Raw genomic sequence first — 14,554 nt, forward strand, 5'->3', positions numbered from 1 at the left:
CTGGGTCATTTTTGACCGATTTCCTCGGTGCAGTGATTAGTTTTAATAGCAGAGGCGCAACGGAGTCCTCCTAAAACCAGGCTGTAAATCACATACGCAGAACACACACACACACACACGCACACACACACACACACACACACACACACACGCACACACACACACACACACACGCACACACACATACACACACACACACCTGGTGTGCGCTGAAGAGTGACGCCCTGCATGTCTTGTTTCTGCAGAAGCTCATCTCCAGCGACTCTCCTCCATCCCGAGTGCTGACTGGACCCGGCCCAACCGCATGAATCCGACTCAAACGAGCAGTAAGAGCCAAAGGGAAGAGCGTCTGCCAGGGAAGCAGATTATTATATTTCACCGAGACGCCGAACACAGCTGCAAGAACATCCACAGCACAAGATACAGTTTTACTAACGCAACTAAATCTAAGTAGGACTTTTGGCCAGGCAGGCAAAACTAAACGAACTGCTGCGACTAATTAAACACAAAAACATTTTTATTGGATAATGTTCTTATTTTTACCTGATTGACAATAAACCATGGCATATTTTCTGTAAAAGAGTCATTTATTAATAACTGCAAATCTAAGAATTAAAGGAATCTTGAATGTTTGCCTAACAATACAGCTCTGGCAAAAACAAATCAGTACTGCTGTTTCTAAATGAATATGATTGTTTTCTTTGCATTATCTGAGGTCTGAAAGCAATGCATCTTTTTCGTTATTTTGATCATTTCTCATTTTCTGCAAATAAAAACTAAATTTCTGCTTGGAATTTCAGAGGCATGTTGTCAGTAGTTCATAGAATAAAAGAAAAATGTTCATTTTACTCAAACATAAACCTATAAAACGTAAAATCAGAGAAACTGATCATTTTAAGTGATCTTAGTTTTTTCTAGAGCTGTAGCTGCATTTCCACTGACCATATAATTCCTCATAATTGCACAATTTAACATTTTGAAAATAAATTTGTTTAATGAAAACAGGCCAAAACGTTTTTGGGCTTGGATAATGGTATTGAAATTGGTTTATTTTGCAAAATTGCAATAGAAACACTTTATTCAGATCACATGAGTCACATGATCAACAACCGAATGTTGCCACTGGCAAAACCCACGAAGAAGACGACGACAGGAAGTAGTTGGAGGATCGTGGTGCAGGTTTTTAATGACTTATCGGGTGACCAAACTGATCCCCGTTTGAATTTAGTTGCATTTCTAATTTAATGGAAACACCACAATTGTGTCATTTTTTGACATTAGTAGAATATTGACAAACTTTTGTAATGTAAAACGCTCTGAAATCTTTGTATCAATTTTTTTTTCTGTCAACAAGAACAAAATAGAAAGGCGTTTTTTTTTTTAAAGAATGGATGCACTCAAGTCTGCTTTGGAGAAAAAGTTGTTGGATATTTGTCGTCTTATTTATAAGCAAAAAACACATTTAGTATTAAATGACAGGGCTGTCCAAAGTACAGCCAAGTGGCCGTTTTCAGCTCCTTGATTGAGTTTTAAGGCTCCTGACAGAAATTAAAGAATCCTACAAATTTTGTGCACCACTTTTGTTGAGTTAATTAAACTTGGTTAACCACAGCGAGAATTTCTACAGAAAGAGTGAACCAAATCCTGTAATCAGGGCTGAAAATAAACTTCATTTGTAACATTTTGTAACAAGGCACAACAGTTTTTATCAAGCTCAAAGCCTTTTTTTTAAAGTTTTGGCTCTATGATGAGTTACAAAATCCTTTCCTACAAAAAAGTCTGACTATATTTGTTTAAATAAAATATCGTAAACGTAGTTTGCTGTTGGGCAGGTGAAATATTTACATGTTTTTGGCTTTATTTTCAACTTACAAGTCAAGACAAAAATTAAATGTAGGAAATAGTAAGTCCCCACATGTAATAATAAATCTAACAGGCAGCTAAATTAATAAAACAGATATTGGTAAATAATGAAACCTGTGATTACATGTAGATTAGCAACTGCTGCATATTCACCATGTGTTTTTAATTTTCTGTCTTGCATGTTTTTTTCATTATGTCATTTATTATTGTTTGCAGAAAAAGGACACTGCATGGATGAACAATTTGAATGACAATTACAGACGAGGCTGGCTGCCATTGTTTGTTTGCCAGATGGTGCAGGCTAAAAAAACTTAACAACAATAAAACAAGCATTCAAGCTAAAAACAAACACACACAAATAAAGAACTTAAATTTACATAACAAAGGGGGTACATGACATTGCTTTATTTTTCAGTGTTTTGTAACTTAATCATGTGATTTATGTTTTAATCTTGTTTTTTAGCAGCAACTTGTCGAGAGCTGCAGCTGAATTTAGTAAAACAGACTGAAGCGCTCACCTTAAACAACATGGTCCCTTTTAAACAAATAAATAATCCTTTCCATTTTATAAAAATTAAATTAAATTTGCCCTGAATCTCATCTGAAAGGGCCCCGTTGCTTGAAACTTCACCTGAAATGAATTCACAGACATAATCTGTACTTTTCTCAAATTATGGTCACTTGAAATAAAGATTTATGTGAGAAATTTATGGGCATAACTCTGGGAGAGATGAGGAAGTGGAGTGAGAGGGAGTTTCCATCTTAAATGGAGACCAAAGCATTTGCATCAGATCACAACCTAAAGGAGTAATGCTGCTCTTAGAGCACCAGAAACACCAGGGGAGAAATCAAAACAGAGAAGTGAGTCCAGTAATCTTGTAAATATGGGTGGGATTAATTTCAGTAAATTAACTACATAGATTTTAATTTTAGAAGTAGTTCATTGCTGTCTTTTCCAAAGCTGGAACCTTTGTTGTGTTTCTGGTACGACGGTAAATCTGACGGACAAGCTACATCCGCAAAGCCGTGGATGAAAAAGCCTTTCGTTTGGGGAACTCGGGTTAATTATTGCTTCAAAAACGATCTGAAGGGACTGTTGTTGTGTTCATGTTCTGCTTAAAGGAGTTAGCATATCAGCGAAGCTATTCAAGCCTAAAATAGCATCTCAATGCTAACCATGGTGTAGCAGCGCAAACGTCCTAAACAAACTAATCCACACTTCTATGTAATTTTAAATTAAGTTAAAATTTATTGTCAACATTCAAAAACTGAAAACTTTGCACCAATCTGACGTTTGAATAACAGAAACTGTTTGTTGTTGCGCTCACATGTCTATTCATTCAATAATTTGGCAGTAAAAAGCTTTTCTGATTCAAATATATGGTGTACAATTAAAATCTGTTTAACTTAAACAGGTTAAAAACAAATATAATTGTTGCTCAGCTTGTGTGTCTATTCAGTAATTTAGCAGTAAAAACGGGTTTTAAATTATAATTGCTTATTTTGTCGAGAAATTGTTTTCAGTTAAGAACTACACACCCTGCAATTAGTATACTCTAATACTCATGCTCACGCTGTCAATTGTTCTAATTTATTCTCTTCTCAGCTGGACATTTTCTTGAATCTCAGTAAATTATTTTTATGAACAGCACAATGTATTTTTTTATGCTGTTAATTTGCCTTTACTGTCTTTTCACAGACTATTTTTATATTTTTACATCTGTGTGAATCCACATGCTTTGGCTTTTCTTTCATTTTGCTGCTGGCACACTTGAATTTTTCCTTGAGGAATAATAAATGTTATTTCTAATCTATTCTTGGTACCTTTTGACCTTTGCAGGTGTGGGTAAAGGTGGGATATTCAACAAGTTTAGGATATAGTAAGGGTGCACCGATTGCAGTTTTCCGGCTGATTACAGATCTTTTAAAAAGCCTGACCTGCCGATTCCAATTTTGGCAAATAGCATTTTTTTTTGTCTAAAATGTTGCTCAATATAGCAAGAAATAATAATAAAACATAGCACGTTATTTTTCTGTTTCTTGCTGTAGTCTTGAGAATTTACTTTTCTTACTACGAGCACAAAATATTCTCTTCTGATTTACCTTAAAGTATATATTAAAATGAACAAAACAAACCCTTTACCTCCCATTTCGCCTGGAAAAGGTGGTGTAGAGTCAGTACTGAAAAGCCGGAGTTTATTATAATCACTTACAGGAAGTAAAATAAAAGGATTGCTCAGCACGGTGACCCGGTTCCTTCCCTCTGGGACAAACAGCCCAAGGAGCTCTGAGTGCTTCGGCTTCATTACTGCCTTTTGAGTCACAGCAGGGTAAAAATGTTTCTTTACACGGCATGATTGATGTTTTCAAATCTAAGAGTCGATATGTTTCTTAGGAGGTAAAAAGTAGCAATGAATCTTTAGGAAAGTTGTTTTGAAACTTCCTTTATTTACTAGGAGTTCGATATCTTAATATTAGGCAATGCTAACTAATCATTATTAGCTTTATTTGTCAAGATTGTAAGATTTGCCACAAACAAGGAATTTAACTTAAGATGACATTTAAAATGAGTATAGAGAAGGAAGTGGCGCTCACCGCAGATCAACCCCTCGTCTTCTCCTAGCGGACAGTCGGTGTGGAAGTTACACACTTGGCTCTGATCGATGCAAACATCCGAGTTCACGCAGTGGAAAGATTTTCCACACATGCGGTTCAGGTCCAGGGCCTCATCACCTGCAGTCACACAACAACTCCATGATTACTCAGCTTTCAAGATGAACAAGGAAACCTGTCTGTAGGTAAATGTGATCTAAAATACAAGCGCTAACTCTCACCACTGAGATTATATTTGACCGCATTTTATTAAACTTTAAGGTGGAAAAGAGAAGTTAGTCCTTCACACTAGATGAACAGACTTAAAGCTACATCATGCAACTTTTATTAAAAAATGTTTTTTTACATATATTTATAAAGACTGTCACCATGTCGTGACAGTATGGTTTGAGACAAATAATGCAATGCACCACTCCCAGTCAGAAGTAACCAATCAGAGCCAGGAGGCGGGTCTTAGTGCTGTTAATCATCTTACTGTATGCTGCTCAATGTGCTAACAGTGGAAAAACAACTTAAATGCTATGCTAACTAGCATTAGCATTTATGGCTGTAGCAAAGCAGAGAAGAAGGGGAGGGGGGAGCATGAGGATGATTGGCAACGCTAAAACCCGCCTCCTGGCTCTGATTGGTTGTTTCTGACTGAGTGGTGTATTTCTGCAGTTATTACTGGGAGAAGACATAATGACAAACATGATGATAATTTTAACAATTATGTTTTATAAAAGTTACATACTGCATCTTTAAATCATGATGAATAATAAAATATTCTTTCTAAATAATTGAGAATAGTTATACAGATTAAGACATAAAGTCCCTCTGCAGGTGTTTTCGTCTTGCCAACACAGCAAAAGATTAACAGACTGAACTCTGGAGGTCAGGTAATGCTTTGGTCCTGATCTTAAAATATGCACCGACGACTTAAAGCAGCGTCTCAAATTCAGAAAGCACTCCAGATCTGGTCCCGACAGTGAGGAAATATAATCCCTGGCAACAAGATTTTAGAGCAGTGATGTGAAGCAGATGTTTAAAGAAACTGGGCAGGGAACATCCTATAGACGGGGAACTTGAAGAATTTAGTAATTTATGGATTTGTTCTTTTAAGTGAGGGTAAGACTCAAGGTAGAGAGAGATTTGGAGATTTTAATTTGATGTTTGAGCACCAGATGATTTGCAAAAACACAAAATCTTACCAAGTAATTTTGGTGTAGATTAGTGTAAATATTTTAGTACACTTGAAAAAAGACAAAACTAACTTACAAGTAACTTTGCAGCAAAACACAGGAGCTTTTTTAAGTAAATAATTCCTTAGAATTGATTAGAAAGTACTAGTTGGAAAAATGTCTTGTTATAAGTGGAGCTACTACTTTCTCAGCAATTTTTAGAAATTATTTAATAATAAAAAATCCTAAATTTTCTCAAAATTTACTTGTAAGTTAATTTTGTCTTATTTCAAGAGTTCTAAGATATTTGCACTAGAAACCAAAAACAGTTGGTAAGATTTTGTGTTTTTGCAGTGTAGGGAGTCAAAAAAGCAAAAAGATTTAAAAAAAAATTATGTTGAAGAAGAAATTTCAGAAATCTTGTTTTTAGGGAAACACTGATTTTAAAATTTGAGTCAATAACCAATATTTCCAGCTGTTATACACAGGTCTGTAAAAAAAAGTAAGAGACCACTTAAAATAATTTGTTTCTCTGATTTCACTTTTTCTAGGTTTATGTTTGAGTAAAATGAACTTTGTTCTTTTATTCTATGAACTACTGACAACATGTCTCTGAAATTCAAAGCAGAAATGTAGTTTTTATTTGCAGAAAATGAGAAATGGAAAAATAACAAAAAAGACACAGTGCTTTCAGAGCTCAAATAATGCAAAGAAAACAATTTCATATTCATTTAGAAACAACAATATTAATGTTTTAACTCGGTTAGAGTTCAGAAATCAATATTTGGTGGAAGAACCAGGAGGTTCAGTGCAGTGGGCTCTTAGTTTTTTTTCCATAGATGTACATTTTCCAGCTTTTAAACAGTGAAAATAAACTTAATTGATGCATAATAATGTATATTTGCTGGTTGAACCATTAAATTAAGCTGCAATAACTGTTTTTAGAGGATGTTGCAAGTATTTGTGCATGACTGAGTTTAAATAAGCAGGAAAAAGAAAACTATAATGAAATTATTAAACATTTTGAACAAGGTTGCATAAAAAACAAACTGAGCTGCAGAATAAACACAAATCACCTGAGCCACAGTCGATGAAATCCAGAGAGTCCAGAGCCACAGTGGCTTCCCCTTCACCCACAGAGGAAGTGTAGAGCAGCGTCACTTGAATCGGTTCATCCATCTGACCAATCACAGCTTTATAAAGCTGCCATTCATTCCTGGTCAAAGGAAGCAGAGAAAGGATTTTAGTAATTCATTACTAGAAACTTCTGTAGTTGTAAACATAAAAATATAACTTACATTTTCATTGTCCTGTTTTCAATCAGTTAGGATTACCAACATTTATTATGTTTACCAAATGGCAGAATAATAACATTTCTTAGAGGTTTTCTCAATAGTTTGCTGGAATCTTTAATAAACAGCAAGAAATGGGAAACAGGAAATATAAACAAAACAAAAACCCTGAAACTAACATAAACAGAAAAAAAAGAAATGTTACTCAAAGGAAATCATTTTAAAACTCAAAATATGATAATTACAAATGGTCTAATACACATGTGTCTGGGGTCTGAACGCACTTCCTCCTGGTTCCCATCTGCAGAAAAATTTGCGCTAATTCATCAGCCAGTTGGATCTGTCTGATCCAAACAGATCAACTGAACTCTGTGAGTGTTTTACCCTGCGCAGTCCGGTGTGTGCTTTTACCAGGATTTTTATTTTTTTAATTTTTTTTTTGGTGGTTTCCTTTCTCCAAAACGGACAGATGTTACGTCTGCAGCTCCTCCAGAGCGCCGCTCTCCTGGGTAACATGAACCCAGAAGGCTCCGTTTGTTAAAGCCGCTGGATGAGTTACTTCCAGCGGTTTCTAATTCTTCGCAGTCCGCAGTGGTTGAGCAGCGGACTGCGCATGTTACAGTCTAATTAACTTTTGCATCGTCATTTATTTCCTCAAGATAAACTGCCTGCTCCTCAAATGGATTAACACAACGTTACATTCTCTTTAGTTTTCTCTGGTCTATAATGGAGACTTGAATTTAACGCGCCATTTCAACCAAAGGTTTGCAATGGTGCTTCCTAACCATTTTTTATTTGTAAGTATTGATTTTATTTTTTAGCCATGTCTCTGTAGAACCATTTGTCTCTGCTAATGACATCTTCAATACATTTTTTGATCCCAGGCTTAGTTTATGGACTGAACAGACAGAAACAGTTACCATCATACAGTTTGAATGGTTGATTTTATTTTTGAACCATTTTTAATTTTGAGATGTTAATTTTATTTTTGAACCATTTTTTATTTTAAAGTGTTGATTTTATTTTTGAACCCTTATTTATTGTAAAGTGTTGATTGTATTTTTGAAACCTTATTTATTTTGAAGTGTTGATTTTATTTTTGAAACCTTATGTATTGTAAAGTGTTGATTTTATTTTTGAACCCTTATTTATTGTAGAGTGTTGATATTATTTTTGAACCCTTATTTATTTTGAAGTGTTGATTGTCTGAAAGACCTTACACACATGAATTGCCCCATACGGGGTTTGAACCGACGACCTCAATGTTTCCAGCGAGGTGCTCTAACCTGCTGAGCTAACTCACCTACCTTACAAACTGTTGAGTTTAGATGGATTTAAGAAGAACTCACATAATCTTGCCACAATGAAGATTTGATAAAAGTGCTTATATTCTAATGTTTTTCAAAACAACATACATAATATTTTTTTTCCAGAGATTTTGTATTTTGAAGTGTTGATTGTATTTTTGAACCATTATTTATTTTGAAGTGTTGATATTATTTTTGAACCATTTTTAATTTTCAAGTGTTGATTGTATTTCACAGATATTTTTAATTTTAATGTGTTAATTGTATTTTTGAACCATTTTTTATTTGTAAGTATTGATTTTATTTTATAGCCATTTAGCCAAGTCTCTGTAGAACCATTTGTCTCTGCTAATGACATCTTCAATACAATTGTTTGATCCCAGGCTTAGTTTATGGACTGTAATGTGAAATTAGGCACAAGTCTGACAGTTTGTTCACCAAGTTACTGTGCTCTCTGAGAGGATCTGTGGTTTAAGTATTTGACATTGTTCCATGCCCATCGTTGACATTAGTCTCTAACAAAATGTGGATCATCTACCAGGAACACTGTAAAGAGCCTGAGTTTCCGTAGTGTAGTGGTTATCACGTTTGCTCTACATGCAAAAGGTCTCTGGTTCGAAACCAGACAGAAACAGATTTTGCATGTTCTGTTAATCACAGGTGTTTACTAAAGGTCAACAAGGATCTGTGGTGTCATGTTCTGTACTCTGAATCCAGGCATCTGAGTGCAAGCCTCAGTTGAAATTTTCATGCGTTGCATCTCACATCATCAACTTTGGAACCTCAAACTGAATCAAAGCAGAGAAGTTCAGTTCCTGTAGTGTAGTGGTTATCACGTTTGCTTTACATGCAATTGGTCTCTGGTTTGATACCAGACAGAAACAGTTTTTGTAGGTTATGCATCTCTTGGGGTGCAATGAGACAACAAGAGCCTTCCTCTTTGGTGATGATTCATTTGCCAATCGACTTCAATGTAAGCTTCTTTGAAATCCAAGCTACTTTACTTCAATTACCAATTGGCAGTTCTATGGTGTAAAGCACATGTGTCAAACTCAAGGCCTGCAGGCCACATGTGGCCCCCGAGCATTTTATAGGCCATGGAAACTCAAATGTAATATTTAAAACTTCAATACATAAAATCAGTTATTTAACAATATGAGGTGTTTAATTTATTTTTAACATTGTATTTTATACATTTATGCTAGAGCTGCCCAAGTCTAGTTTTCCAGAGCTACCATCTGCAGCTTTAGATGCATTCCTTTTCTAACACACCTGGACCATTGACTCATTATAAGCCTCTACAGAACTGAATGAGGGAAGTCAACCTTTTGTCTGGGGTGCACTCCTGATTTGTACCGTCAATGTGGCCCATTGAGGGGGGCCAATATGCTGAAGTGGCCCTTGGTGAAACTGAGTTTGACACCCCTGGTCTAATACAAGGAAAAGATTAAATCAACAAGATCAAAACACCCACATCTGTCACCACGGTACGCTGTGTGAAGCTTTTTCCACCAAAACACTGATTACTAGCAGAAAAACTTCAAGATTTTTGACCCTGAGTGCATTTTTAAATTGTAACCTGGTTTTTAATGTCGCTTACTGAGTGACGGCTTCTTCCTCGTTGAGTGGCATTTCAGGCCATGTCAGTGTCTTTTTACATATGAAGTCTGGAAATGTTTACCTATTTGAGCAAATAAAAGTTTCACCTTCAGGTTTCTGGAAATTTACATTTTGCTGATTTCCTTACATTTTTCCATTTACCTTAAATTCTGTGAAAAAGTGTTTAAAAAGTTTCAGTAAGCGACGTCTGCTCACTTCTTCTGTACGACATGAATGACGAGCTGAATAAATGGAAACGCTGTGCGCGCGTGTGTGTGTGTGTGTTTCATAATGAAATTGCAAAGTCCATTACCGCAGAGATATTAATAAAGCCAGCGTACCGACTTACTGTACATGCCCATCCATCCTCTCTTCTGTCCTCACCAATTACATCTAAATAAATCTCCGGCCCACATCCAGAGACACGAATGCTTTTAGCTGGTCTAAAAATGGCTGCACTTCAGCATCGCATCAATAGGAAATACCTGCCCACGGTTTCCAAACAATACTCAAGGGTCAGTCTGTTGTTCCACAATACACAGTTCTGCCTCAAATTAAATCTTCATTTTCTTAGCTCTGCTAGCATGTTGACCTTGCTCTCTCTGGAGGAATGTCACCTTTCTTTGTTTGAATCTGGACGTTGTTTACTTTCATTTTACTAGAGAAACACAAAACAAACTAATGAGCTCAGAACAACATTATTGAGACAAAGACGGACTTGTTCATGGCTACCTGTGGGTGTCTGGTCTCCTCTGGTTGAGAACCTCGGAGTGAACGATCAAATCTGACAGAAGAGGTTTGATCAAGACCGTGAGGTTGCCCAAAGTCGGACCGGATTCATAGAGAGCAACCTGCAGAATGCACTGTTTGTTGCTCCCAGGCAAGACCGGACTTATTATTTGGTGCTCACATTTCTCTGCATCAGATGGACTCAGAAGAAGAAAATGCCCTGAGGGGACAAAACAAAGAAGCATCTATTTAGATGTATTTTAAACAGGAACTATGATGCAAAATTTAGCATGTATTTGTACTTCCATTTGGGTTTCTACTTTGCAAAAATACAAAATTTTACCAACCACTATTGTCTTGTTTCTAGTACTCTTGAAATAAGACAAACTACAAAACTTCTCAGCAAGAAAAGGAGGCTTGTTTTAGGTCAATAATGCTTTAATATTTATGAAACACTCAAAGTAAAAAGGGAGATTTTAATTTTGATGTTTGATTTAGATTTAGAGTAACTACACTGAAAAAACACAAAATATTACCAAGTAATTTTGGTCTTGATTAGTGCAAATTTTTAACATACTTGAAATAAGACAGAACTTAACTATTTCAGCAAGACATAGGAGCTTGTTTTGAGGCGATAATTCTTTAATATTGATGGAAAAGTACCAGCTCCACTATTATTTCACTTATAATAAGATATTTTTCCTATAACATAAATAATCTGGCAATGGAACTAGCACTTTTTCATCAATGTTGAGGAATTGTTTACTTAAAATAATACCCTATATCTTGCTGAAAATTTACTTATAAGTTAGTTTTGTCTTTTTTCAAGCGTACTAAGATATTTGCTCTAGAAACTAGACCAAAAATATTTGGTAATAATTTGTGTTTTTGCAGTGCTTCTTAAAACAACCCAAACACTTAAATAAAAGCACCCAGCTGGTTTCTTGGCAGTAATTTCACGTTTTTCTGGCGTCTGGAAAATGAGATGCTTCAAAAACCTTCCAAATGTAACGGCACAAATCAGCAGGCCCAGCCTGTTACCTAGCAACCCCAGTGGAACTCTGCCCTGCTACCTAGCAACCCCAGCGAACTCTGCCCTGTTACCCAGCAACCCTAGCAACAAAAGATTTAAAGTGACAAGAGACCCTAAAACAGCTCATTATGAAATGAACTCAAAATGAGACTAAAATATAATTATGTAAGAATGATTATGTGTAAAAATGTTAAGAACATGTTAGTCCTATCCTAACCTGTTCAAGGAAGCATAATAGGTCACCTTTAAAACATCTTGGATCTCACATTTGGTCAAACTAAAATTAGTGAAATGCAAATCGATAATTCATCAGTGAGTCTCACCATCAGATCGGCCCAGAGAGTGATCGATTTCAGGCGTCGTCCTGGCCCCAGTGCCTTTGAGCTGCTGAGGTGAAACCACTGACCAGTCGCTGTGAGTGTTGTTGTATGTGAAAGTCCAGTAGCACAACGACTCAAAATCACAAGAGGTAACTGCAACATAATCAGGGGTTAGTCATCTTCAGCATGAAATGCTTTCAACAAACCTTTAATTTTCAGAGAGGAGTGATTATGCAATGAAAAACTGTGATAAAAAACAAACAAAAAAAGATTTTCTGCCTGAAACAGAGGATCTAAAACACATGTGTCAAATTCAAGGCCTGGGGGCCAAATCTGGCCCACCGTAGCTTCTTATGTGACCAAATTACATCAATAAGTCCCTCCAGCTTTTCACAAATCTGCAAGATTCACGCAAATTTCACACAAAATCAACAGAGCCCCACATTTTTTCTGATTTTACTGCAAATTTTTCTCAAAATCGGTCAGAAACATTGGATTTAAGTCACAGCTGCCTCAGCCTTACTTGATGTCAAATTATAGTCTGTGACTAAAAAGTCACATTTAGCATCATACATTAGCGCAAATATCAGAAAAAATTCCTTGCAAGATTAAATTTCTAAATTAGCACCACAACATCTGTGATTCAGAAGGCAAAACAACACAACAAGAATAAAAACCCACACGGGATTGATCAATGAGAAAAGATGTTCAATTTTATTTAACTTTAAGAAACGGTTATTGATTGATGAAACAAACAGCTATTTATTAATATTTTAACATTTTAATGGGTGTCAATACATTTTGGTACAACTTGCCCTTTAAGAACATTCAGATTATTGATTAAATGAAAATGAGTTTGACTCCTGTGACCTAAAGTATCTTTGGGTTTGGTCAACAAGTAACAAAAGGATAAAGCAGGAGAGGAACGGAATAATTGAGGCAAAGTCTGCAGTATAATGGGGAATATTTTGGTATGTTATGCTAAAAACAAAATAGTTAAAAGGATAAAAAAAACACTTTACAACCCCCAACTGCTAGACAAAGATGTGTGTTTATTTGAGCCTGTATGTATAATTCTGACCCTGTTTGGTTTAGAGAAAATCTACAATAAATTCAAACTGAAGCACCCAGTTTTTTGTTTTAAAAATGTTTTCTCTCTTTCATCACTTAGCTCTGGAGAAAGGAAGATCTAAATAATTTATAATCATCAAATTAGCTCGACATCTGTGCCTCTGATGAGTGAATGTAAACCTTTGACCAAATCTGTAGCTAAACTAAAAACAGAGAAAAGCACAAAAAGCAGAAGCAGAAGCAAAACAGAGGTAAAATCTATGTTGGCAAAAGCAAAATAGCAAATAAAAAACAACTTGGTCCAACTCCACAGTACTTAAAAACATCAAAACATGTCAAAAACCTCATGATTAACTAATGGTTTACATAAGCTGTGCGGTTTCACCCGACTTAAACTCAGTTTATGGCAGGCAGGCAGGCAGACAGGTCGGTTGTAAAGGCTGAGTGATTGTGAGTCTGTGGGGGGCTGATGAACAGGATCAGAGGAGGAACTCATTCAAGATGTCATGTGATTAATGAAGAGGAAACAGCCACCATAAAACTAATAACACTAAATCCCTCTGGTTCCAAAAAACCACAGAAATACGAGGCGTATCATTAAACTGTTGCTTCAGATGCCCTCTGTCAACACTTGAAGCGTCCTAAAAATATCCGCCCTCTGATTGAAAGTGTTTCTCTCTCTGCTGAGCTACTTCCATGCTGAGTTTTCACGTAACAAAGAAGAAATGACACATTAACTTTTAATTCAGACCATGTATGTTTCATTTCGGTTTCTAGTCCCCAGAAACGCATTTGGAAGTTATTTCAATGTTTTATCTCTTCATTTTATGAAGGAGGTCCCTGAATTTCAGGTCCCTTTTCATTGCATAAAGCACAAAAACGCCCTTCTAAAGGTAATATATTACCCTTATTTATTTATTTCTTTGGTCAAATGCATTGATTCTTGATTTTTCTGAAATTTAAATTTTCCATTGATACCAAGTTAAGTTAAAGTCTAAAAAGATTCTGCAGATTTCTCCCCAAATATGCAAAATTGACATTTTAAGTATTTGTTTTTCGGTTTCAAAACTGGAGTAAACTTAGATAATTCAAATCCATTTCTGTTTTTTTTTTTATTTTATTTAGTTTTTGAAATGAATATACAATATTTATGTTGTAAATTACATTGTGAATTTCACAGTTTGACATTAAATCAGAATAAATTGAGAGTCATATCAATAAATTTGAATATATATCCCTGAGTCTTGTTTTTCAGATTAAAAATACCTTAAAATAACAACAGTTAAGCAGGTATTAAATACTCTTTTTATCAAGCCCACATTTCTGTAATAAAATGTTATTTTTTTAATTGATTTGATGTATTATTTTTATTTTAAAAGTCATGTTTTCATTAAATGTAAGGGGGAAAAAAAATCAAAATTAACAGAAATAAAGGCTTTCAAACATTTATCGGTGTGTAAATAATGTATATGATATGTTTTATTTAGTGATTAAGTTCTTGAAATAAATTGACTTTTCAATAATATTTTAATTTATTGGATGTGTCTGTATGGAACAATCTAGTTTC

General features: G+C 35.3%; 1 protein-coding gene across 1 annotated transcript in view; it reads right to left on the minus strand.

Moving 5' to 3' along the window:
- Positions 1–14,554, minus strand: part of ltk (leukocyte receptor tyrosine kinase) — a 71,314-nt gene that overhangs the window by 27,838 nt on the left and 28,922 nt on the right. Inside the window, exons 4-8 of the mRNA XM_088002853.1 lie at positions 11,920–12,069; positions 10,567–10,783; positions 6,713–6,852; positions 4,459–4,596; positions 200–349 (exon numbers count right to left, since the gene is read on the minus strand). Coding sequence (XP_087858979.1) covers positions 200–349; positions 4,459–4,596; positions 6,713–6,852; positions 10,567–10,783; positions 11,920–12,069 — 795 coding nt within the window. The remainder of the gene's footprint in view (positions 1–199; positions 350–4,458; positions 4,597–6,712; positions 6,853–10,566; positions 10,784–11,919; positions 12,070–14,554) is intronic.

The sequence above is a fragment of the Poecilia mexicana genome, unplaced genomic scaffold (assembly GCF_051168715.1).
Source record: "Poecilia mexicana isolate PSO_F unplaced genomic scaffold, ASM5116871v1 scaffold_22, whole genome shotgun sequence".
Classification (NCBI taxonomy): domain Eukaryota; kingdom Metazoa; phylum Chordata; class Actinopteri; order Cyprinodontiformes; family Poeciliidae; genus Poecilia; species Poecilia mexicana.